At 42.4% G+C, this 23,978-nt stretch overlaps 1 protein-coding gene across 1 annotated transcript in view; it reads left to right on the forward strand.

Annotated features, from left to right (window-relative positions):
* Positions 1–23,978, forward strand: part of LOC106580143 (uncharacterized) — a 57,656-nt gene that overhangs the window by 9,523 nt on the left and 24,155 nt on the right. The window contains exons 5-6 of the mRNA XM_082966839.1: positions 4,930–7,008; positions 18,308–19,426. Coding sequence (XP_082822965.1) covers positions 4,930–7,008; positions 18,308–19,426 — 3,198 coding nt within the window. The remainder of the gene's footprint in view (positions 1–4,929; positions 7,009–18,307; positions 19,427–23,978) is intronic.

The following is a 23,978-nucleotide window of genomic DNA, read 5'->3' on the forward strand; positions in this document are numbered from 1 at the left end:
TTCTCTGTGGCTAGCCTTGGATAACCACATTGGTGCAGTTGAGCAGAGAAAACACTCACATACTCCTTCATAAAATATACAAATATAAGCTGTAAAAATACTTCATAATATACGGTCCCTTTAGAAAGTATTCACACCCCTTGACTTTTTCCACATTTTGTTGTGTTAAAGTCTGAATTTCAAATGGATAAAATTTAGATTTTTTTTGGTCACTGGTCTACACACAACACCCCAATTCCAAAGTGTTTTTCAGATATTTACAAATTAATAAAAAATGAAAAGCTGAAATGTCTTGAGTCAATACGTATTCAACCTCTTTGTTATGGCAAGCTTAAATAAGTTCAGGAGTAAAAATGTGCTTAACAAGTAACATAATAAGTTGCATGAATGACTACCGCATCTCTGTACCCAACACAATTATTTGTAAGGTCCCTCATTCGAGCAGTGAATTTCAAACACGGATTCAACCACAAAGACCACGGGAGGTTTTTCAATGCCTCATATAGAAGGGCACCTATTGGTAGATGGGTAAAAATATATATTTTTTTACATTAAATATCCCTTTGAGCATGATGAAATTATTAATGACACTTTGGATGATGTATAAATAAACTCAGTCACTACAAAGATAAAGGCGTTCTTAATTACTCAGTTGCCATAGAGGAAGGAAACCGCTCAGGGATTTCACCATGAGGCCAATGGTGACTCTAAAACAGTTACAGAATTTAATGGCTGTGATATGAGAAAACTAAGGATGGATCAACAACATTGTACAGTGCCTTGCAAAAGTATTCATCCCCCTTGGCATTTTTCCTATTTTGTTGTGTTACAACCTGTAATTTAAATGTATTTTTATTTGGATTTCATGTAACGGACATACACAAAATAGTCCAAATTGATGAAGTGAAATGAAAAAAAAATTACTTGTTTCAAATAATTCAAAAAAACAAAAAATGGAAAAGTGGTGCGTGCATGTGTATTCAAATTCTTGAGGGAAACCTGTTTCAGTCTTCCAGAGATTTGAGACTGGACAGAGGTTCAACTTCCAGCAGGACAATGAACCGAAGCATACTGCAAAAAGCAACACTCGAGTGGTTTAAGGAGAAACATTTAAATGTCTTGGAATGGCCTAGTCAAAGCCTAGACCTCAATCCAATTGAAAAGCTGTGGTATGACTTAAAGATTGCTGTACACCAGCGGAACCCATCCAACTTGAAGGAGCTGGAGCAGTTTTGCCTTGAAGATTGGACAAAAATCCCAGTGGCTAGATGTGCCAAGCTTATAGAGACATACCCCAAGATACTTGCAGCTGTAATTGCTGCAAAAGGGGGCTCTACAAAGTATTGACTTTGGGGAGGTTTCAGTTTTTTTGTCTTATTTCTTGTTTGTTTCACAATAAAAAATATTTTGCATCTTCAAAGTGGTAGGCATGTTGTGTAAATCAAATGATGCAAACCCCCCCAAAGATCTGTTTTAATTCCAGGTTGTAAGGCAACAACATAGGAAAAATGCCAAGGGGGGTGAATACTTTCGCAAGCCACTGTAGTTTCTCCACTATACTAACCCAATTGACAGAGGAAAAAGTAGGAAGCCTGGGCGGCAGGGTAGCCTAGTGGTTAGAGCATTGGGCTAGTAACCGAAAGGTTGCAAGTTCAAATCCCTGAGCTGACAAGGTACAAATCTGTCATTCTGCCCCTGAACAAGGCAATTAACCCACTGTTCCTAGGCTGTCATTGAAAATAAGAATGAGTTCTTAACTGACTTGCCTGGTAAAAAAAAAGAATAATCCTAATCATGCATCCTATTTACAACAAAAAATGTGGCAAAGCAATTAACTTGCAATTAACTTGTTGTCCTGAACACAAAGTGTTATGTTTGAGGCAAATCCAATACAACACATTTCCTAATACCACTCTTCATATTTTCAAGCATAGTGGTGGCTGCACCATGTTATGTGTATGCTTGTAATCGTTAAGGACTGGGGAATTTTTCCGAATAAATAAGAAATGGAATGGAACTAAACACAGGCAAAATCCTAATGGAAAACCTGTTTCAATCTGCTTTCCACCAGACACTGGCAGATTAATTCACCTTTCAGCAGGACCATAACCTAAAACACAAGGCCACATCTACACTGGAGTTACTTACCAAGAAGACAATGAATGTTCCTAAGTGGCCGACTTACAGTTTTGACTTAAATCTACTTGAAAATCTATGGCAAGACCTGAAAATGGTTGATCAACAACCAATTTGACAGAGCTTGGACAATTTTGAAAATAATAATGGGCAAATCGTGCACAATCCAGGTGTGGAAAACTCTTAAAGACTTACCCAGAAAAACTTACAGCAGTAATCACTGCCAAAGGTGCTTCTGCAAAGTCGGGACACAGGGGTGTGAATACATCAATAAATGGCAAAAATGTCTAAAAATGGGTTTTCACTTTGTAATTATCTGGTATTGTGTGTAGATGGGTGAGAATGTTTTGATTTAATCCATTTTGAATTCAGAGTGTAACACAACAAAATAAAGAAGGAACATATATTTAATTAGTTTACTCCAATTAGAGTGGTAGGTTAAGGGGGAAAATAGTAAAGATGGAAATAATAATTTACAAATAAAAAACATTATATAAAGGGGATTAGAAATGATGCAGACAATTACATTGATAGAAGCCACAATCCATTAAAGCTGATCCACCCCCCCCAAAAAATGTAAACGTCAAGGGGTATGATTACTTTCTGAAGGCACTGTACTTATTTGATCGAAGTTAGATCAACTGCATCTAAACATGACTATATCCGTGTGACGAAAAGTGCAGATACAGCACCTGTCAGCCTATCTCTCTCTTTCTTCCTCTTTCAGATTGTTTCAGCTGTCAGAGTTGCCCCTTTTCCATCGCTCTCACTTGGTAGTTATCGGAACAGACGTTAGGTTAATGGACGAAGCTCCTGGCCGGACTTCTAAAGCCAGTCAGCCTCGGTGACCTCTGACCTGGCCTTTCCATCTTTTTAAAAGAGGGTCAGCGAGATAAGCTGCCCCCTACCAGGCTATTGGGTCTCCCTGAGAGACGCTAGCTCTCTGTGTGATAAGTCCCCACAGGGTTAGGAGGTCACACAAACAGGGCACCCTGACCTCCCGCTTTGTGTATTCCATTTTAGCGCTCTCAGTGCTTTTTTGGTTTTGTTCTCACCTAAGTGCTTTTCAAGTAACCCCTTTTCCATTGGCTGGAATTCTTCACAATTTCCCTTTGCAGGAACACAAAAACACCAAAGAAGATGTTGTATAAACATTAGTCAGTTAGATGAAAGAGTGGCAGAGGATGAAAATGGAGGGATAATTGGTCCCTGGACTGGAGAAAACAAAGGCCCCAGTAAAAGTGACCGCACACAAACATCAGTGAGATAATGCAATCCCTCTGCTTTCTTATAGACCAGGGTCTATTTCTCCTGTTAGTGAAAAAAGTTTCTCAAACCTTACATTAGAGATAGCTGTGTGGAGAAGGAGGGCAAGTACGTAATGCTGAACAGTTGCTGTCTGCTTTACACAGTCTGTGTCGCGCCACTGAGGAGAGAATACTGAAACTGTCACACTGTCTGTGCCTGTGTCTGTACAGTATATGAGAGAGAGAGAGCGAGAGAGTGAGAGAGAGAGAGAGAGAAAGAGTATGAGTGAAGAGTGTGAGGGGGTCAGACATTGGGACAGGGTGATAACAAGCAAGGATGTGCCTTCTGAACAATCAAGCTTTGATCCAGTCACAAAGCAGTCTGGGAGGAACTCAGTCTCTTAGCAGCTTAACCTCTATTATTCAAACGGTGCTGTAACTTATAGGGAGGGATCATAATTATGATTAGTCTATTTATTATGAATACTGGAGTAGCAGACCAAGTGACTACAAATAAATATAAAAATCAGGAGCTGGACCACAGGGAGGGAAACACTAGTAAACACAGAGACTGTGGGAGGACAGGCATGGAAGAGACCAGAAGACAAGACTCAGGGCCACTCCACGAAACCACAACAGAAGATGCCGAAAAGTTTATATGCTGTTTAATTTACTCTTAAATGGCCCCACGAATGCCCATAGACACAATAGGAAATGTAAAATGAATGTTCAAAGTGTGCACTGAAATAGAAAGCTTTGAAAATGACCTCACCTACATTATCTGCCTTAGCGAGGTAAATTAGCCCATGTTAGTGGTGGGAATGGGGGAAAAGAACATTCAGAGTGGCTCAACATGATAATATTGGACTTCAAGATACAGTTTACAACCATTGCTTGGTAATGTCCACCCTTGTTATGATCACAAGTCTCTGGGGTGGATGCTGTGAAACTCCTTCCAAAGCCGATTCTCCAGAGTCTCCTCCATAACATTTCAGAATGATATCATTATTTCTTAGAGAGTAAGGGTGAATTTATTATTGGACCAGGGGTAGAAACAGTAGCTGTCAAAGCTTTGTGGGTAAGTCCCACAAGACAATGATGTCTCTCTAAGTGTCATGTTATTTCTAAAGACTACTTCTAACTGTAGGGTTCATACTGAAGTCTACACTGGCGTTGTGCCATGTAACAGTGTGTGTGCTGCATTGTGAGTGGGTAGTGCTGTGTGAAACCTGGTGGACTGAGTGAGTTGGCAAGGTATAGCCAAGACAAACGTGCCATTCTGGTGCCAGCCAAGGAGCCTCAGACAGGAACTGGATAGTTTGAAAATAGAATGAAAGATCCCAGATTAAATAGTTATGTGGTCCAAAAATAAAACGCTGGGATATTCATTTACTGTCTATTTATCACTCTGATCTTAAGTAACAAAGTATTTTTGGGCCTGGTAAAATGTTCCAATGCTGGTCATTGGTTATTTTGGTCTGCTGTTTTTTTTGTCTGGGGATTTATTTGACAGTAATACACTTTATTTATCTTTCTCTATCCTCAGCTAGGAAGAAGCTGATAAATCAGATGACCTGGGTGGAAGTGTCTGTGGAGGGTGCTACCACGTCCCCCCCCATGCTGGCCACATCCGCCATTGGTCCCACCACAGCTCTCTCTCCCCTGGACAGAGGCAGCATTACTCAGACCCCAAGTTTTGAATTTGTTTCAGAGACCGGAGAATCAGACGAAACAGCAGCCCATTCGTCTATCTTCTCAACCAGCATGGTATCGCCTCGCCCCACCCCGGTAACACATGAAGGCGATCTTGAGGAGGTGACCTCACCACACATCACTGCCGCTGCAAAACAAGATGGTGACATTTTCACAACAACATCCTTCCCCGATTACAACGTTGATAACTTTGAGGAAAGTCCAAGCCATGTGGAGTCGGTCCCTCCCCGTGGAGACACGTTCCAAGCTCCATCCACAACAGGAAGTCCACATCCTGGTGATTCTACCTTCCCTGCTCCCCCTCAGGCCACTGCAGTCGTCCAGGTAGAAGATGCCACGCCTGAAGTGTCCGTAGATACCGCCTTGGCCCAGCCATCGAGCACAGGGTCTGGGGAGAGATTGGCTGAGCCCACAGAAGAACCAGAAAATCACTATGTGATCGAAGTGGGCACAGTTCAGCCTGACATTCTTCTAGAGGCCTCTCCAAGCACAGAACCCATGTTTGCTCACGGAAACACAGAGGAAACCACCCTGGAAGGGATCACTGCAGAGATTACCTCTGACCTGATAGACACCCAATCAGTTTCGACAACCGAACCAACTGAACCAATCACCACTGAGAAAACTAAAGATGAACCTGTTAGTACTGAGAACACTACATATGAGTCCAGTCTACATGTAACTAAACAGCCCTCCACTCTTGAAACCACAGACGATTCCACAATGGTGATGGCCTCCGCCACTCCAGATGCGTCTGTAAGTGGAACTTCTTCTCAACTCATTGATCATAGGGAAGTCGAGGCCACTGCCCCGCCCACAACAGCAGAGGTCCTTGAGGGATCCCCTAATGCAGTCATCACTGAAACTACCCCACCCACAATATCCACTGTCACTCCCAGTATGGTTGTGACCTTATTCACTGAAGATGTGGAGGGCACTGGAATGGGTCCCGAAACCATCGTTGACCTGGGCTCCACTGCTGCGGTCACCTTGTCACCTACACCAAGGGCATCATCTACAGTGACAGTAAACACTGAGGACAGAAGCACACTTAGCCCCCACACTGATTCATCCAGTCCCGCTGGCACGACAGTGTACCCAGAAAGAGAGCCATACTCTGAGGAGGGCCTTCATTCAATGACCCCCTCCCCAGACTATGTTGGTGAGATTGGAACTGCAGGATTTGTAGAAGGTACCCCACCCGTTCCGCCAACCCAAGCGGTGCATGACGATCCCTCAACAAGCACCTCTCCCACCACTGTCATGGATGAAACAACCATGATTACCACCATCGTGTGTGATACAGAGCCCAACACCGGCATGGAGACCACCACCCCAACACAATCAGGAACTACGAGATCAGCAATACCAATAAAGTCATCATCAAATCCTTTAGATGGCTCAGCAACTGATGCCACGACCACACCCTCATCCCAATACTCAATCATACAAGTTGTCACTCACCCGGCTGAGACAGAAGGCGCTTCTAAAGCTGAGCCCACACAGAAACCTCTTCCTCAGGATGTAGAGACACCAGCCATTCTGTACAAGGAGGATGCGAGTCAAACACAGAACCCACCAAGTGATCCCACTACCACCACTTCACATGCAACCGTGACCTCTAAGGAATCTTCCTCAGTGAACCCAACAGCAGCCGCCATTCTCATCGACAGTGAGACGTCAGTTGAGGATGTGAGCTCAGGTGATCAGGTCATTGAAGAGTCCACCACTCACTTTCCTGAGTCCCCTAGTGAATCCTTGACTGAAGGCCAAGACACCACCACAGATATCGATACAGAGTACTTCACATTTACTCCCTTGACCACCAGCGCTCCAGCCACTGTGGGCCCAGATGGATTCCCCATCCAAGTCATCAACATCAATGCTGACGAGCAGAAGCAAAACGAGTCAGGTAAGAAGAATACCTCTTGTTCACTATATTCCATTAAGTGCAATGTTATGGTTATATGATATAGGTTAGACACTTGAGGTAAACGTTGCTCTGTAACAATTCAGAGTTCAGTGACCTATATAAAGTTTGTTATATAAAGGTCAAACTCCAAGTAGCTCTCCAGATGATGTCTCTTTTCCTGACATTAATGTTGTCTGCATGAGTTAATTGTGGTAGATAAAGTTTGCTGGAAAGACCAGTACTTCCTGTAATAGGATTAGACCTACTACATAGTAATGTGGTGCATAAGGACTAGTTCTTCAGATCAGCCCCTGTCTGGAATCCTTTATGTCTGCTCTGGTAGGAGGTCAGATGTGTTAGGCTACTGTTACTGGGGTGTGACTTCAACTTGATCACTTTCAAACTGTTGACTTGCTAAAAAGCTTATTGAAAACATAAGCACCGTACATGTTTAGGTTTTACTGTGGAGAACAGCTCTTGATGTTTTGGCCTAGGCCCTATGTGACAGAGAGTGGTTGTCTGTAACATAGGCATGTGTTAACACTTATAGCATACTGTGCTGCTGCTCTCTGCCAATGCACATGAATGTACAGTAGAGGGTTTTTGAGCAGATACAGTAAGACCATGTGCTGTCCAGGGTCCTGAAGTGGGGGTTTGGACTCTCAGCCAAGGAGAATGCATGTGCTGCTCTCTCTCTCTCTCTCTCTCTCTCTCACACACACACAGACATACGCATAGAGGCGTTGCTACATCAGCATCTGGTTTGGTTGTTGTTCATTTCAGTACCTTTATGGAACATCTCTCATCAGGATTTTACTACCTTCAAAGCTTACACCAACCATAATTGGAGCTATAATGTTTATAGTTTTTTGGCTTTGCAAATGGTGAAGCTGTCCTCTTTTGGAATACGCTAACAGCATTCTAATTTAGCATGGGTGCTAACTATGCTAGATGATTGAACACACCTTCATGGGTGACAACACAGTTAGCTATCTAGTTTATCATGCATCTCTACATATATGGGTGATTCTACAGACATGGTGCAAATTGCAGTCCCACCCCCAAAAATATCTAAAAAGGTTCAAGAAAAACTCTGACCAAAAACGTTCTTTTGGTATTTGCTTTACATTAGTCAATTGTTGATATAGACCCAAATTGTTTTGCATGTCAGCAATCATGTTTTCAAGATATATCACTTTAAAAGTACAGTAATAGAGCTGGTATAATTGCCATTACCGAAACAAACACATTAAAATACAGTAGAATTAATGTGCCATGAACAAAAAGTTTGCCTTTTTACAACCAAATCTCTATCTTTTATGTAAATGGAATGTTACAGTGCATTTGGAAGGTATTCAGACCCCTTCACTTTTTCCACATTGTGTTACATTACAGCCTTATTCTAAAATTGATTAAATAAAAAGAAATGTCCTCATCAATCTACACACAATACCCCATAATGACAAAACAAAAACAGGTTTTTAGAAATGTTTGCAAAAGTATAAATAATAAAAAAGACCATTCCTAGAGCTGGCCGCCTGGCCAAACTGAGCAGTCGGGGGAGAAGGGCCTTGGTCAGGGAGGTGACAGAGCTCTAGAGTTCCTCTGTGGAGATGGGAGAAACTTACAGAAGGACAACCATCTCTGCAGCACTGCACCAATCAGGCCTTTATGGTAGATTGGTCAGACGGAAGCCACTCCTCAGTAAAAGGCACATGACAGCCTGCTTGAAGTTTGTCAAAAGGCACCTAAAGGACTCTCAGACCATGATAATCAAGATTCTCTGGTCTGATGAAACCAAAATTGAGCTCTTTGGCCTGAATGCCAAGAGCTTGAGAGGATCAGTAGAGAAGAATGGGAGAAACTCCCCAAATGCAGGTGTGCGACACTTGTAGCGTCATACCCAAGACAACTCAAGACTGTAATCACTGCCAAAGGTGCTTCAACAAAGTACTGAGTAAAGGGTCTGAATACTTATGTAAATGTTATATATCAGTAAAAAAATTGAATATACTTTTATATAGATTTTGCTTTGTCATTATGGGTGTAGATTGATGAGGGAAAAAACTATTAAATACATTTAGAGTGTTTGTTCATGTTTTTTCATAGCACCCTTACTGCCCAACGAGGATGAGGAAATTAATCGCTGGGTTGGCTAATTTTCTCAAAAATGATTACAGATAATCCTGAATGAATCGTGAATAATGATGAGTGAGAAAGTTACAGAGGGTCAAACATCTTACAGCCAAGAAATGCTTGTTATTGGTAATAGTGAGAGGTCAGCATGTCTTGGGGGTATGATTATTGAACCTCTGTAACTTTCTCACTAATCAATATTAACGATTCATTCAGGATTATCCATAATCATCGTAGCATCCACATCAATGTAGAAGTGTTTAGAAGCATATCATATTCTTATTTACAATAAAAGTGACTTCAAAATGACACAATACCTTATTTAACTTTATTTATATTGGGCACAAAATGATCTGAAACACAACCAAAACTAACTGCAATGCATCCAACAAATTTGTAGTCACAAGCTTGATGTAGTGATTGCGTGCTAGCAATATCGGACCAAATACCAATTTTGACTAATCTATTTATAAGAATCTTTAGGGGTGTCAATAATTTGGAGGAAAATGTATTAATTGTTAAACAAAATCTCTGAACAATTGTATTCATGTCATATAATTTCCCTATTTTTTGTAGCAAACAATACACATGTAGCTCAGTATGTTAGCTATTTATTTTATACAGTCATTATTGCTCATCTTTATCAAGGATGTTAATCATTTCAGGCACCACTGGACATCCATCATTTCCATAATTGAATCACACAATTCAAAAACACATTTCATAGAGAATTTTACAAACTGGACTATACTGTATGTAGAGAATTACTTTGAAGAGATGGTGATTGGGTCTAAATAAGTGTTTGGTAGTTTAAAATCAGTGTACTTGTCTTTGTCATTTTCCGAAAGTCTCTTCCCACTCACTCTCCCCACATGCCAACAAATTGTTCTCGGCCTCAGAAGCATCTGCATTCACCAAATTGTGTGTGGTTATCCTTAGACATCATCTCCAGACATGCATAGAGAATTGTTGATATGTTGTCCAAAACATTTTGGGGATGACATTTTTCTTCTATAAGATAAGCCAAAAATGCATTTTACATACCTTTCTTTAGTATTTTACTGCTGGAAAGATGAAAAAAGTCTTTATCCACAAACAGCTATGTATACATTCAGTCCTGGAGTATCGTAACAAAAAGAAACCAACATATTTAGGCTGACTTCATCCAGTATCTAGAATGTTTTTTTTTGTGATATACAAATATGCACATATTTAATGAGGTATCACATCATTTGCATATTTCTGTACAATATTTAAAACGAATTGTAATACAAAAAAGTTAAACATTTGTGTCCACATTCAACTGGTAAAGGTTAGTTGTGATATGATTAAGGGAGAAAAAATTACCCTTACTAGGGTGTCTTGTCTGGCCTTAATTGAAATCATCACAACATTTTACTCTATATAGGCCACTTTAGCATATTTTTTTTAATACCTTAGACCAAGCAAAGAATCATGTAGGCTACTTAAAAAGTCCCTTTGAAAATGACAGAAGAAAAGGCCCTGAGTATCAGCCTATTGTCAGATTTTTACATGATCATACGCTGTAGTTACAAAGCGCAAAAAACAAATAAATAACATGACTTCCAATCAACTCGTTGGATTAAATAATAGTAAACAGGTATATATTCCATGTCCACCCTTCTAGACCTATCAAGGGACCTCTTGCAAAACCCGTTTTTTTGTTATTGTTTTCCTATCCCCCCTAGCGAGCTAGCGAATTCCTCTGTGGGTCCTCTCTCCCACATCTGTTGACAGACTGCAGCTTAGTGCCTGGACCACCTCAACTCGGTCAGTCAGTCCAGCTGAACAGATGTTCAGACAGACATGGGGGTCAATGGGAAATAAACACTGAATGAAAAATGAAAAAGGCCACAATCTCTCGGCATGCAGCTGTTTATTGTATTAACAGGTCTTGTGGTCAGCATAACAGTGAGGCCTCCGGAACCTCAGTTATGTAAATTCTGGCTTAGGCTTACTCCCCCCACTTTTCTTTTTCGCTATCTCTGGTATTCTCCTTCATGGAGGCAGCCGCAATGGTGTAAGACAACGGAATGCGGTGTATTGAGTTCCACAACTCACCTCACAGTCAATCGGCCAGTGGAGAGATTACTGAACAGGAGTGTCTTACGACTTAGTAGGCAGGTTATTGGTTGGATGATGGTTGCACAGAGTGGCAGTGTGTCTCAGGCTAAATCACTCATAATTGTTGAGTAATGCTGGGGTATAGTTAGGATAGCATAATTATAATATTTTACCATGAGTCATAATGCCACTCACTGTTCAGTGTAAGGCAATACAATCCTTATTATGTGTCATAAGCAAATTGGCAAGTAGTTTCTCCTGAAGTGGCCTTTTAACATGTGTCTAACATTACCTCACCCACTTCACATTACAGTATATGGGAATGTTTTATACTTTTGCCCTTAAGTCAGAAGGAGGATATGGCTGGTCTTGAAAAAAGTTGAGGCAGAGAAAGATGAGGAGAGAAGGAATACATGCACACACATGGTTTCCAGCATGGCAATAATGTTGTGACTCTAAGCATCCAACCAGAGCTATGCACTCAAGCGTCCCTGACCTAATGTGGTGCTACACTAATTGTAAATGAGTCTGGTGTTCTGGCACGGTGGTACAAGACACATATGGTTTGGGACTGCCATGGGCGGATGGCTGCCATGGAGCCTGGGTACTGGTGATCTGGACTCCCTCTCCCTCTGAGTGCAGGCCTGCTGGTGCAACCTGGGGAGAGAGCCAAAGCTGTGTGCAGATGAGCCACACCAAGGATCAAGGCCACACCCTCTGTGTGTGTGTGTGTGTGTGTGTGTGTGTGTGTGTGTGTGTGTGTGTGTGTGTGTGTGTGTGTGTGTGTGTGTGTGTGTGTGTGTGTGTGTGTGTGTGTGTGTGTGTGTGTGTGTGTGTGTGTGTGTGTGTGTGTAACTCCCTCTGCCAGCCTGGCAGCAAAGGAGGAGGCTTGGCAGCCTACCTGTCTAAGCACAGATGCCTGTCATCACACTGCAGCCTGAACACCAACTCAGGGGTGATGTCACCACTAAAGCGTAAAGCATAGTCCACAGATGCTGAGACTCAATAGTCTGATGCACACCCGAAGACGCACCTCCCCACAATTCCCAACCAACGCCGCTCCGGTACACGTCTTCTATTTATTTGAACATGTTGACAGTTGGAGAAATTGCTTGAGCTGCGCTGAGAATTTGAAAAGTGTGCAAGCCAACGGTTCAATATTCTCGAACACTGCTGTGTGTACTCGTACACATTTGTACTATGATAAACATTTAAGGCAAAGTCTCCCCTCTCTGTGCAGCCAGGCCACCTGTGATACAAGTCAGTATTCGACATCCATCCATATCTGAGGGCGTCGGGAGATGATGTGGAAACTGGCCACTAGGGGCAACAGTGATTCAGTTTTGTTAGGGCACTGTGGACAGGGATGGCGGATGGGCGTAAGCATCTGCCTCTGATTCCAAAGGTTCGACATTTGATGTCTGAGAAATGTGGATGAACATCTGCCTCAGGTGCCAAAGGTTGCATGTTTGAATCCAGCGATAGGAAGTTTGTTTGAGATTTTTGTTTTAAGTGTATCCCAAAGCTTAACTCTTACCTTAACCATTCGGAGTTAATGCCTAACCTTAAGATTTTAGAGTTAATGCCGAACTTAACATTAAACAATTTGATGTTTGCAACAACTTTTAAATTTGAGAACAATGGATGAATGTCTAATTCTGACACGGGACTGTGAAAGTTAGTTGCTCTGTAAGGACAGCTAACAAGCTGGTGTTGTGGTGACCTGACTAGAGAGTGGGTGTTTTAGTGCCGTATTGTTTGGTGCAACCAGGACATTCACAGAAGAAACCCCTGGTTTATGGAAATTGGCCTCTGAAAGATATTGTTTTGTGCACTCACTGGAGTCATAGTAAACAAAGGGCTTGAGAAGTTAGAATAATCATTCACATCTCCCAGATCAGAAAGAACAAACAGATCCCATAAGTGCACATTGGTATTTGTCCACTTATAATTTGATCTTCAAGTTTTAGTGTGTGGTCCAACCTTATTATGTGCTGTCCAGTACAAAATGATTCCTTCAAAGCAACCACATTATCTACCTGCCCATTGAATTGCAGTAATGAGATACACAAGGCCCTGTGGGGCTGGTGAGTTGTGTTGCTGAGTTCATGATTTGCACACAACAGAGCGTTTGTGCCTGTCCTCAGCATGGAGCACTGCTCTTCCTCCAGAGCCACCGCTGGCCTGCGTTTATGTGGGCGTCTGGTTTTATTTGAACAGATTCGTAATACGGCACCAGGAGCTTGGGCACCGGCCACTGAGCAACTGAGGCTGGAAGGGACAGGAGGGAAACGGGGAGCCATGGCAATTGTGGTAGTGGGGAGCAGAAAGGGGAGGGGAGTGGTTGTGAGTTGGGGCTGTCGAGTGAGGTAAGGTGCGGTGATTAAATAGGGGGGTTGTGTGTGTGTGTGTGTGTGTGTGTGTGTGTGTGTGTGTGTGTGTGTGTGTGTGTGTGTGTGTGTGTGTGAGGGGTTGGGTTATTGCTCTCTTGTGTTCCCAGGCTCCACTGGCCTTAAACAGGTGTCAGACTCCTGCAGGTGTTCTCTCTCCCAGCCACTAATCTAGCTGAGCCACAGCTTGTGGGAAACTCCACTTTTCAGATGGGGGAGAGAGAGATGGATGGAGGAGGAGTGAATAGTGAATGAATAACCATTATCCCCTACACTGGCGTTGGTTGGATTGCAAGTCACAAGCCAAAGAATGCAGAGCTGTTCACTATAACAGAGAGACCACAACACTGCTCTGTGTTAAGCCATTTGCCACCTGCTTTATAGCTAGTTTTAGTGTTGTCAGATCAGGGAGTGAAGCACAAAAAGTTTGTTAAAAATTTTGGAGAAGAAGAAAAAAAAACGGGAGTGTGCGTCTCGAGGGGACACGTGAGCACTTCTTTTCCAAAGGCTTTAGGCAGTTGTGTGGGCCGATCTACGGATGTTGCTCACGTTCCTCTCCGGGGAGACACTGACAACCAGTGGATCTGCTCAGGGCAGGAACAGGATGTCTATCTTTGCTCAGGGCCTAAGCTGACTTGGGGTCTGAGAGGGACCTTCAGCCCAAAGGGCAGGGGCTTAATAAGGTCAGTGTTACACCGAGCATACAGCACATTCGGAAAGTATTCAGACCCCTTGATTTTTTTCCACATTTTGCTACGTTATAGCCTTATTCTAAAATGATTTTAATTGTTTTTTTTCCCCCTCATCAATCTACACACTACCCCATAAAGACAAAGCAAAAACAGTTTTTTATACATTTTTGCAAAAGTATAAAAAAAACTGAAATATCACATTTACATAAGAATTCAGACACTTTACTCAGTGTACTTTGTTGAATCACCTTCGGCAGCGGTTACAACCTCGAGTCAGCTTGGGTATGACGCTACAAGCTTGGCACACCTCTGCAGATCCTCCCAAGCTCTGTCAGGATGGATGGGGAGCGTTAATGCACAGCTATTTTCAGGTCTCTCCAGAGATGTTCGATTGGGTTCAAGTCCGGGCTCTGGCTCGGCCACTCAAAGACATTAAGAGACTTGTCCCGAAACCACTCCTGGATTGTCTTGGCTTTGTGCTTAGGGTCGTTGTCCTGTTGGAAGGTGAACCTTCACCTCAGTCTGAGGTCTTGAGTGCTCTGGAGCAGGTTTTCATCAAGGATCTCTCTGTACTTTGCTCCGTTCATGATGCTGCCACCACCATGCTTCACCGTAGGGATGGTACCAGGTTTCCTCCAAACATGACGCTTGGCATTCAGGCCAAAGAGTTCAATCTTGGTTTCATCAGACCAGAGAATCTTGTTTCTCATGGTCTAAGAGTCCTTTAGGTGCCTTTTGGCAAACTCCAAGTGGGGTGTCATTCCGTCTGGCCACTGTACCATAAAGGCCTGAATGGTGGAGTGCTGCAGAGATGGTTGTCCTTCTGGAAGGTTCTCCCATCTCCACAGAGGAACTCTGGAGCTCCCTGACCAAGGCCCATCTCCCCCAATTGCTCAGTTACGCCGGGCGGCCAGCTCTAGAAATGGTATTGGTGGTTCCAAACTTCTTCCATTTAAGAATGATGGAGGCCACTGTTTTCTTGGGGACCTTCAATGCTGCAGACATTTTTTGGTACCCTTCCCCAAATCTGTGCCTCGACACAGTTCTGTCTCGGAGCTCTACGGACAATTCCTTCGACCTTGTGGCTTGGTTTTTGCTCTGACATGCATTGTCAACTGTGAGACCTTATATAGACAGGTGTGTTCCTTTCCAAATCATGTCCAATCAATAGATTTTTCCACAGGTGGACTCCAATCAAGTTGTAGGAACATCTCTAGGATGATCAATGGAAACAGAGTGCACCTGAGCTCAATTTCGAGTCTCATAGCAAAGGGTCTGAGTATTTATTTTCGCAAAGATGTGTAAAAGACTGTTTTCGCTTTGTCATTATGGGGTATTGTGTGTGAGGATTTTTTTTGTCATTTAATCGATTTTAGAATAAGGCTGTAACATAACAAAATGTGTAAAAATGGAAGGTGTCTGAATACTTTCCCAATGCTCCGTATACAATCAGTGTTCAAAACATTAGGAACACCTACCTATAATTAAGTTGCACCCCCTTTTGCCCTCAGAACAACCTCACTTCATAGGGCCATGGACTCTACAAGGTCTCGAAAGCACTCCAGAGGGATGCTGGCCCATGTTGACTCCAATACTTCCTACAGTTGTGTCAAGTTGCCTGGATGTCCTTTGGGTTGTGGATCATTCTTGATAATTACGGGAAACTGTTGAGCATGAAAAACCCAGCAGGATTGTAGTTTTTGACACACTCAAATCGGTGCACCTGACACCTACTACCATACCCCGTTCAAAGGCACTTAAATCTTTTGTCTTGCCCATTCACCCTCTGAATGGTTCACATCCACAATCCATGTCTCAATTGTCTCAAGGCTTAAAAATCCTTCTTGTCTCCCCCCCCTTCATCTACACTAATGAAAGGGGATTTAACAAGTGAAATCAATAAGGGATCATCACTTTCACCTGGATTCACCTGGTCAGTCTGTCATTAAAAGAGCAAATCATTAGGTGTTCCTAATGATTTGTACACTCAGTGTATATGGATTAATAATGCTCCCCGTAAGAGCCTGATTGAAGCATCAGTGCCAAACAATGTGAGGTTGGCCAGATGACATCACGTTAATTTGTGAAGCATGTCACTCAGTGTGCTTTCCAAACCAAGGCAGGCCACCAGAAATACAGAGTTTTTATAAGACCTGTGAAGCAACACTAAACCCAGAACAGCCAGCGATGTTCCACGAAGATCTAGTGTCACTGTTAAATTGGCAACATTTTTCAAGATTAGGAAAAGTCTAAATCATAAAACAAAGATTCATGTTTTGATTATTTGTAGGCTGACCTTTATTGTAAGACACTTTCTACTTGGACAATTAAATTCACTAGTCCTCTCGTGCTGTCTTGGTCATGAAGATGCTGTGACCATCTAAAATCATTAAGTCATATCCACATAACAGGGATAAGATGTTGAGCTCTACTTAGTGCAGAATTTAGCCACTTTTTTACCCCCCACCCCCCAGTTATGCCCTAGGCCTATGTTATCATACAGGAATGCAGGTTCATTGTTTTTGTAAAGCATTGAGCTGACTAGAGTTAATTAAACTGCAGGAGGTAGGACAAACATGGGATTGTTTTATTTGAATTACCACTAAATACAGCTTCAGGGCATTGAACGCTGACAGAAGAACTGTGGAGGTTGGGAAAATGCTTTTCAATTCATGTAATCGCAGGAATGTCATCTCACAAAATCAAATGTATTAATCTTTAGATAATCCATGCTATATTAAACATTTAAATTAGTTTTAAATCATGATGATGCTCTCTGACTTTCTAGTGTTAATATACACAATCACAAAGAAATCCATTCATATTTTGTTTAGGAAGGTCATAAAAAACATGATACAAGTCAATTTATTTCAAAAGAACAGAATAGCACATTGAGTAGTATTTATATGTGCTTAGTAGCCAAGGCTATGGCTGCGTCATGCCAATCTATGGCTGCTCCATGCCAATGAAATCATCTTGATCATTTAGCAGACATCACAGGCCCTGCCCTAACACAGTCAACACACATATATTTTACAGTAAGAATATAATGGAATGTAACAGAAGAAAATGGAAAGGATATTTCTTCCCAAATGGCTATTACTGATTGTCACCAGTAGTTTACTCAGATGACAAACATTCAAAGGAGCCACAGTTATTCTAGGAAAAAGTGATATATTGAAACGGAGACGATCAGTTAATCTGTCAATTTTTTTTTACATAAAAAACGTCATTATAAATCTTGGAATATGCTCTTTCTGCAAGCGTATAGCAATCAACATGTCTGACCTGCATGGACCTCTGTAGGATGATTATGGAAGAAGTGCTATTTATAATCTCTGTTCCCTTTTTTTCTCAATGCAAGCTGCACTGGTCATCTCTATTTGACAATTTATACTATTGTCACCCATCAGACTATTGTGAATTTAATACTGGCTTTATTAAGCCACATCTATTATTATATGTGTGAAATTAGTTTCAATATAGTTTAGGTGTAGTTAAGACAGGCCAGCTCGGTAGGCAACTGTTTTCTTACAGTCAGAAAATACACTATTGTCTTAATTGAGTATTTACAGTCTATGCTCTTCTGCATCAATTAATATATTTTCTGACTGATTGCAATTTACATTTGGTGTCCTAAGGTTTCTTATCACCATTTGTAACAGAATAAATGCATTAATTCAGCAATCATTTATTTATTATGTAATATTTACACATCAACGGTCAGATTGACCGTCATTGCCATTCCAGTAGTTATGGAATTTGAGCGCTCCGAGTGTTTAAATAGTTGAGAATGAGGGAAGAAATCAAATCAAAGTTAAAGAAAAATGTCACATTTCTTAATTTTGTGCACAGTATCAATCACTTTCATTTAGTAAATAGGAGTAAACGAATGCATTAACTAATGCTAGCCACACTATTGCTCATCATAGTGTCATTGTCATGTATTTCAAACACTCTCTCAACTTTTCTCTCCATTTTCCTCTCTCTTTTCAGTGGATATGACTCTGCCGATTTTAGACACTCTGAGTCAGTTCCCTGTGTTCTCAGAGGTGCCTGACCTGGGTCAGTTCCCTGTCATTCCTGTTGTTCCTGACCGGGCCACACCCTCCCTGGTGGACGGTGAACCTATCCCGGGCAGTGGAGAACCTGACTTCTTCTCCTCTGCTGCCGTCACCATGACTCCAACGCTGTTCTTCATCAATGGCAAACACGAGGTGACCCTGGAGCAAGAGAGAAGACAGGTAGAGGAGGAAGCAGGGAGAGGAAGAGGTGACCAGTTTGAGGAGAATGTGACTGCGCTGGGGGGCAGTGAGGAGGAGGTGACCCCCACTGTGTTTGATTACTCTCTGATAGAGACACCTGATACTATACCAGATAAGCCTGATCATGAGGAGACCTCTTTGGAGTCCACGGGGGACCCATTCTCACGTACCCCACTGCCTTTGTCGATGTCCACTCTGGATCATTTTTTTCATGACTATGGGCCTGAGGTGGTTCATGTGGAGTCAACTCCTACCACAAGCCCAGAGCAGGTTGAGGGAACCACACAAGGCCGTGCTGTGCAAACAGATGTGACTGCAACCTCTGCACCTGTCACAACAACGGTGGCAACCACTCCATCCAAAACGGAGCAAAGAGCTGAGGGTCTATCATCTGTTTCAGAGACCACAGGGGGACCAAGTGACGTCATAACTGCATCCACTGAAGCAGTGTCCACTGTTTCACCATCTGGCACAGCAGTGAGCAAAACTTCAGAACAAACCCAAAGCCAAACAGCGTATGCACCCAAGGCTCCTGAGGGAAGCCAACAAATCAGCACCTCTGTGTATGGCAAAGAGGTGGAGGGGTCAGGGACACAGCCCCAAGATGATGACAGGCATGCTGAGGTGACTCAGCCAGAAGGGGAAGAGTCCTCTGTTTCTCCTACAAAAGAAATACACGTGGCCACTGATGACACTGACACTGCAGACGTAACAAAGAGCACCTCTGCTCTTCCAGATTTTGAAATCTCCATTCAAACCCCTCTGCTGTCTGTCTCTACACCCTCTTCTGGAGATGTTGAAGATGTATCAGTGCCAGTGACCATAAGTGACATTGAGGGCACCACCTCAGGCGAGGAGAAAGGATCAGCACAGGCCACACACACTCCTCAGGAACCAGCTAGCATCGCTCTGCCTCCCTCAATGACAAGTGTCCAGGCACATTTAGTAGAAACAATCAAGACTGAGGTGATGCAATCCAAAGAGGCAGGCAGCACGGAATCACCTTCAATGATCTCTACCACAGCTGAATCTTTGACAAGCCAGCAAGAGGGAACAACGATTAGCCTGCCTTCAGTGTCTCCCACAGTGAAATACACTACTGCAACACATGTCATTTCTGTACCAGGGGAGGAGAGTTCAGGAGACCAAACACTTGAAATGTTCACGACCAGCTCTCCATTATCCAGCACAGAACAGATTTTGTTAGGATCCACAAAAACATCACCAAGAACAAGTTCAGCAGAAACTACACAACGAGAAACAATGGAAAGAGAGGTAACAGCATTCACCAAAGGCACAAGAAGCACAGAAAAACCATCAGTTGTTACTATCATTGATGAGACTGAGACAAGCTCAGTCTCCACTTCCACAGATAAAGACAGTTCTAAGAGTCCAGTGACATCTCCAATGCCAACCAAAGAATCTCCTGCAACAACTGTCTCTCCAATATATAGTACTATTCAGATGGTTAAGACAACCATGGCATCTCACTTAAACTTAGTTAGCCGATACACCACACAGGGCACAATTGTGACAAGTGATGTACCTAAACTAGAAGACACCATAAGCAAAGGTAAACCTTCACTTACCCTAAATCTTATGCAGGAGGAAAGTTCAGGTGATCCTGATATGTCTACTAGCATAGCTACGGAAACACATCTCTCTCCTCTTTATAGTATAGTCAAAACAGAAGAGGATGTGACCACAACCTCAACAGCAACCAGTGAGGCTACAGAGCAAACAGAGAAACCATCAGCTACTCCTGTTATTGATGACACAGAGACTAGCACAACCAAAGATGAAGATAGTTCTGGAGAAAAGACAACTCAGATGTCCAATAAGGAGTCTCCTGTGACAACAGCATTTCCTATGTTTAGCACGGGCAGAAAGGAGGATGATAGATCAACAGTATCATCAAGGATTGAACCCAGTGAAATGTTTGATGTATCATCAACAGTCTCACCTTCTGTAACTATCAGCACAGCTTTTTCTAGTGGTGCTGCAATGGATACTGAGGTAACAGATATAAGCTCAACCTTATCCTCTACAGACGAGGTGACCTCAGGTGACCAGGCAAGTGAGGTTTTCACCGAAGACACTGCAACTGACACACTGTCTTCTCTGTTTAGCCTTGATAAACCAGTAATTACTACAACAGTGTCACATAAAACTGCAGAGAGTGCAGTCACAGAGCAGACTGAGAAACTGGTAGGCTCAGAAAAACCTTCATCTTTTCATGTTACAGAGAAAAGCTCAGTCCTTGATTCCACAGACGAAGAGAGCTCAGGTGATCAGACTCCTGATATGTTCCCCACCGAGCCTACAGCCACAAGTGGCCCTACATTGTTCAGCTCAATCAAAAAGGAGATTGAGATGACTACCACTAAGCAACCTGTTGATATTACAGTCGGAAATGCTGCAAATGAAGACACATCAGTCACAGAAAAGCCCTCCACTGTCCACATAATTGATGAAACAGAGACAAGCTCAGTCCTCTCTTCTACAGATGAAGAGAGCTTGGGTGACCAGATGCCTGATATGTCTACCAAACACACTCCAACCAGCACAGTCTCCTATCTGTTGAGCACTGAGAAACCAAAAGATGTAATATCTCCAACGTCACATGAAACAGAGGACAGTAAAGCCACAGAAACTTCTGCTACTGATACAGAGACCAGCTCAATCCTCTCTGCAACAGATGAAAAGAGCTCAGGTGATCAGCCCTCTGATATGTTTACCAAAGAGCCTGTCATTGCAACTGTTTCTTCTGTTTATAGCACAGTCAAAGCAGAGCAAATGACAACCACTGCAATGCCAGATGTAACGATCACAAAAGGAGAAAGTGAAGTTACAGATCAGACTGAGAAACCATCAGTTACACCTATCATTGATGATGCAGTGATGAGCACAGTTATCTCTTCTACATTTGTAGAGAGCTCAGGTGACCAGACAAGTGATACCACAGACTCTCTAACTACAACAACCACAGCATATTCTCTGTTTACCACTGAGAAACCAAAACATGCCGTGACTACAGCATCACATGAAACTGCAACAGTTGACACTAAGACTGCTACTACTACAATTAGTTCTGTGTATAGCACAAAGAAAACAACAATGACACATGAGACTGCAACAGTGGAGAATGTCACAGAAGTCACAGAGAGGCACACAAACACAGAAAAACCTTCAGGTACCCATGTTACTAGTTACACAGAGACAAGCTCAGTCATCTTCTCTACTGGTGAGGAGAGTGCTGATGTTCAGACAATTGCATCAGTACTTACCATTACAGATGGGGAGAGCTCAGGTGATCAGACCCCTGATATGTTTACCAAAGACACTGCAACTACCACAGTGTCCTCTCTATTCAGTACAGAAAAACTAGGGCTTGTAGGGACTACAGCGTCATATGAATCTGCAACAGTTGAATCATCCCAAGAATCATCTATGAGTCCCGTAGTTACATTCATAGATCAGACTTGGGAACCGATGGGGACATCAGCTACAGTGATTGACATATCACAGGAAGTATTAACTGAGATAACAGAATCTGAACCAACCAAAGAAACAGTAAGGATATCAGGTGTTCCCATTATTGATGACACAGAGTCAAGCTCAATCCTTGATATGTTTACCAAAGACACTGCAACCACCAAAGTATTATCTCTGTTCAGTACAGAGAAACTAGGGCATGTAGGGATTACATTGTCACATGAAACTGCAACAGCTGAGACATCAAAGATGACAATATCTGCAGCATATTCTTTCTATAGCGCTGAGAAACCTACAACAATGTCACAAGCAACTGCAACATCAGAGAGTGGAAAGACCACTACATCTAAAGCAACATCTCTCTACAGCACAGAGAAAACTGCAGAAAGTACAGCCACAGATAAACCTTCAGTTACTTCTGTTTCTGATGGCACAGAAACAACTTCCTCATATACCACTACAGATGAAGAGAGTTCAGGTGACCAAACAAGTGAGATTTTTACAAAGACTTCTTCCGTGACACCTGTGTCTTTTTTGTACAGAACAGAAGCAACAAGTTTAGTTTCCATTACTGTCACATCATCGACGTTGCCAGATATTATTGAAGTGGTGGACTATGACACTAGTGAAGAGCTTTCACTTCTTGAATCTATACCTTCCGCTGTTCAAACAACCACAAAACCTGAGGGAGAACCTACAACCATCAGCACCGCCCCTGTTACAAGTTCAGTCCTCACCTCTATAGAAGAGAGCTCAGGTGATCAGACACCTGGTATGTTTACCAAAGACACCACAGTTTATTCTCTGTTCAGCACTGAGAAACCAGGACATGTAACGACTTCAGTATCAAATGAAACTGCAACAGCTGAGATTTCAAATATTACAATCTCTGTAACTTCTTTTCTGTATAACACTGAGAAACCTTCAACAATATCAGAAAAAACTACAACCACAGCAACTTCTCAGTACAGCACAGAAAGAATTGCAGAAAGTACAGTCACAGAAAAACTTCCAGTTTATCCTGTTTCTGATAACACAAGTTCAGTCCTCATTTCCAAAGACGAAGAGAGCTCAGGTGACCAGAATCCTGATATTTTTACCAAAGACACTGCAACCACCACAGTGTCCTCTCTATTCAGCACTGAGAAACCAGGAAAATTAGTAACTACAGCATTACATGAAACTGCAACCTCTGAGACTTCAAAGAATACAATCATCACAGCTTCTTCTCTGTTTAGCACTGAGAAACCTACCACAGCGTCACAGGGAACTGCATCAGCAGAGAGTGAAAAGACTGCTACAACTACAGCAACTTCTCTGTTCGTCACTGAGAAACCAGGACAAGTAGTGACAACAGTATCACTTGAAACTGCAACAGCTGAGACTTCAAAGATTACAATCGTTGCAGCTTCTTCCCTGTATAGCACTGAGAAACCTACAACAGCGTCAAAGGGAACTGCATCAGCAGAGATTGAAAAGACATCTGCAACTTCTTTCTTCAGCACTGAGAAACCAGGACATGTAATGACTTCAGCATCACAGGAAACTGCAACAGCAGAATGTAAAATGATTGCTACTGCTACTACAGTTTCTTCTCTACATAGCACAGATACCATTGCTCATGTTGAGAGTACCATCCCAGAAGAGATCTCAGGAGTTCAGACTCCTGATATGTTTACTACAAAGTCAGATGCAACACCTCTTCTTCCAGTGTATAGTACAGTTGGAACACAACAGCCAGAAGAACCAACAGGCTCAGAAATGTCATCAGCTGCTCTCATTATTGATGAAACAGAGACAATAGCCGTCCTCACTTCAGAAGAGGATATAATCTCAAGTGGTGCAACAACTGAGATTTTCACCAAGGAATCTGTTGCAACAACTGCATTCCCATCAGAGTCAGTTAG

The sequence above is a fragment of the Salmo salar genome, chromosome 20 (genome assembly GCF_965601325.2).
Source record: "Salmo salar chromosome 20, fSalSal1, whole genome shotgun sequence".
Taxonomy (NCBI): domain Eukaryota; kingdom Metazoa; phylum Chordata; class Actinopteri; order Salmoniformes; family Salmonidae; genus Salmo; species Salmo salar.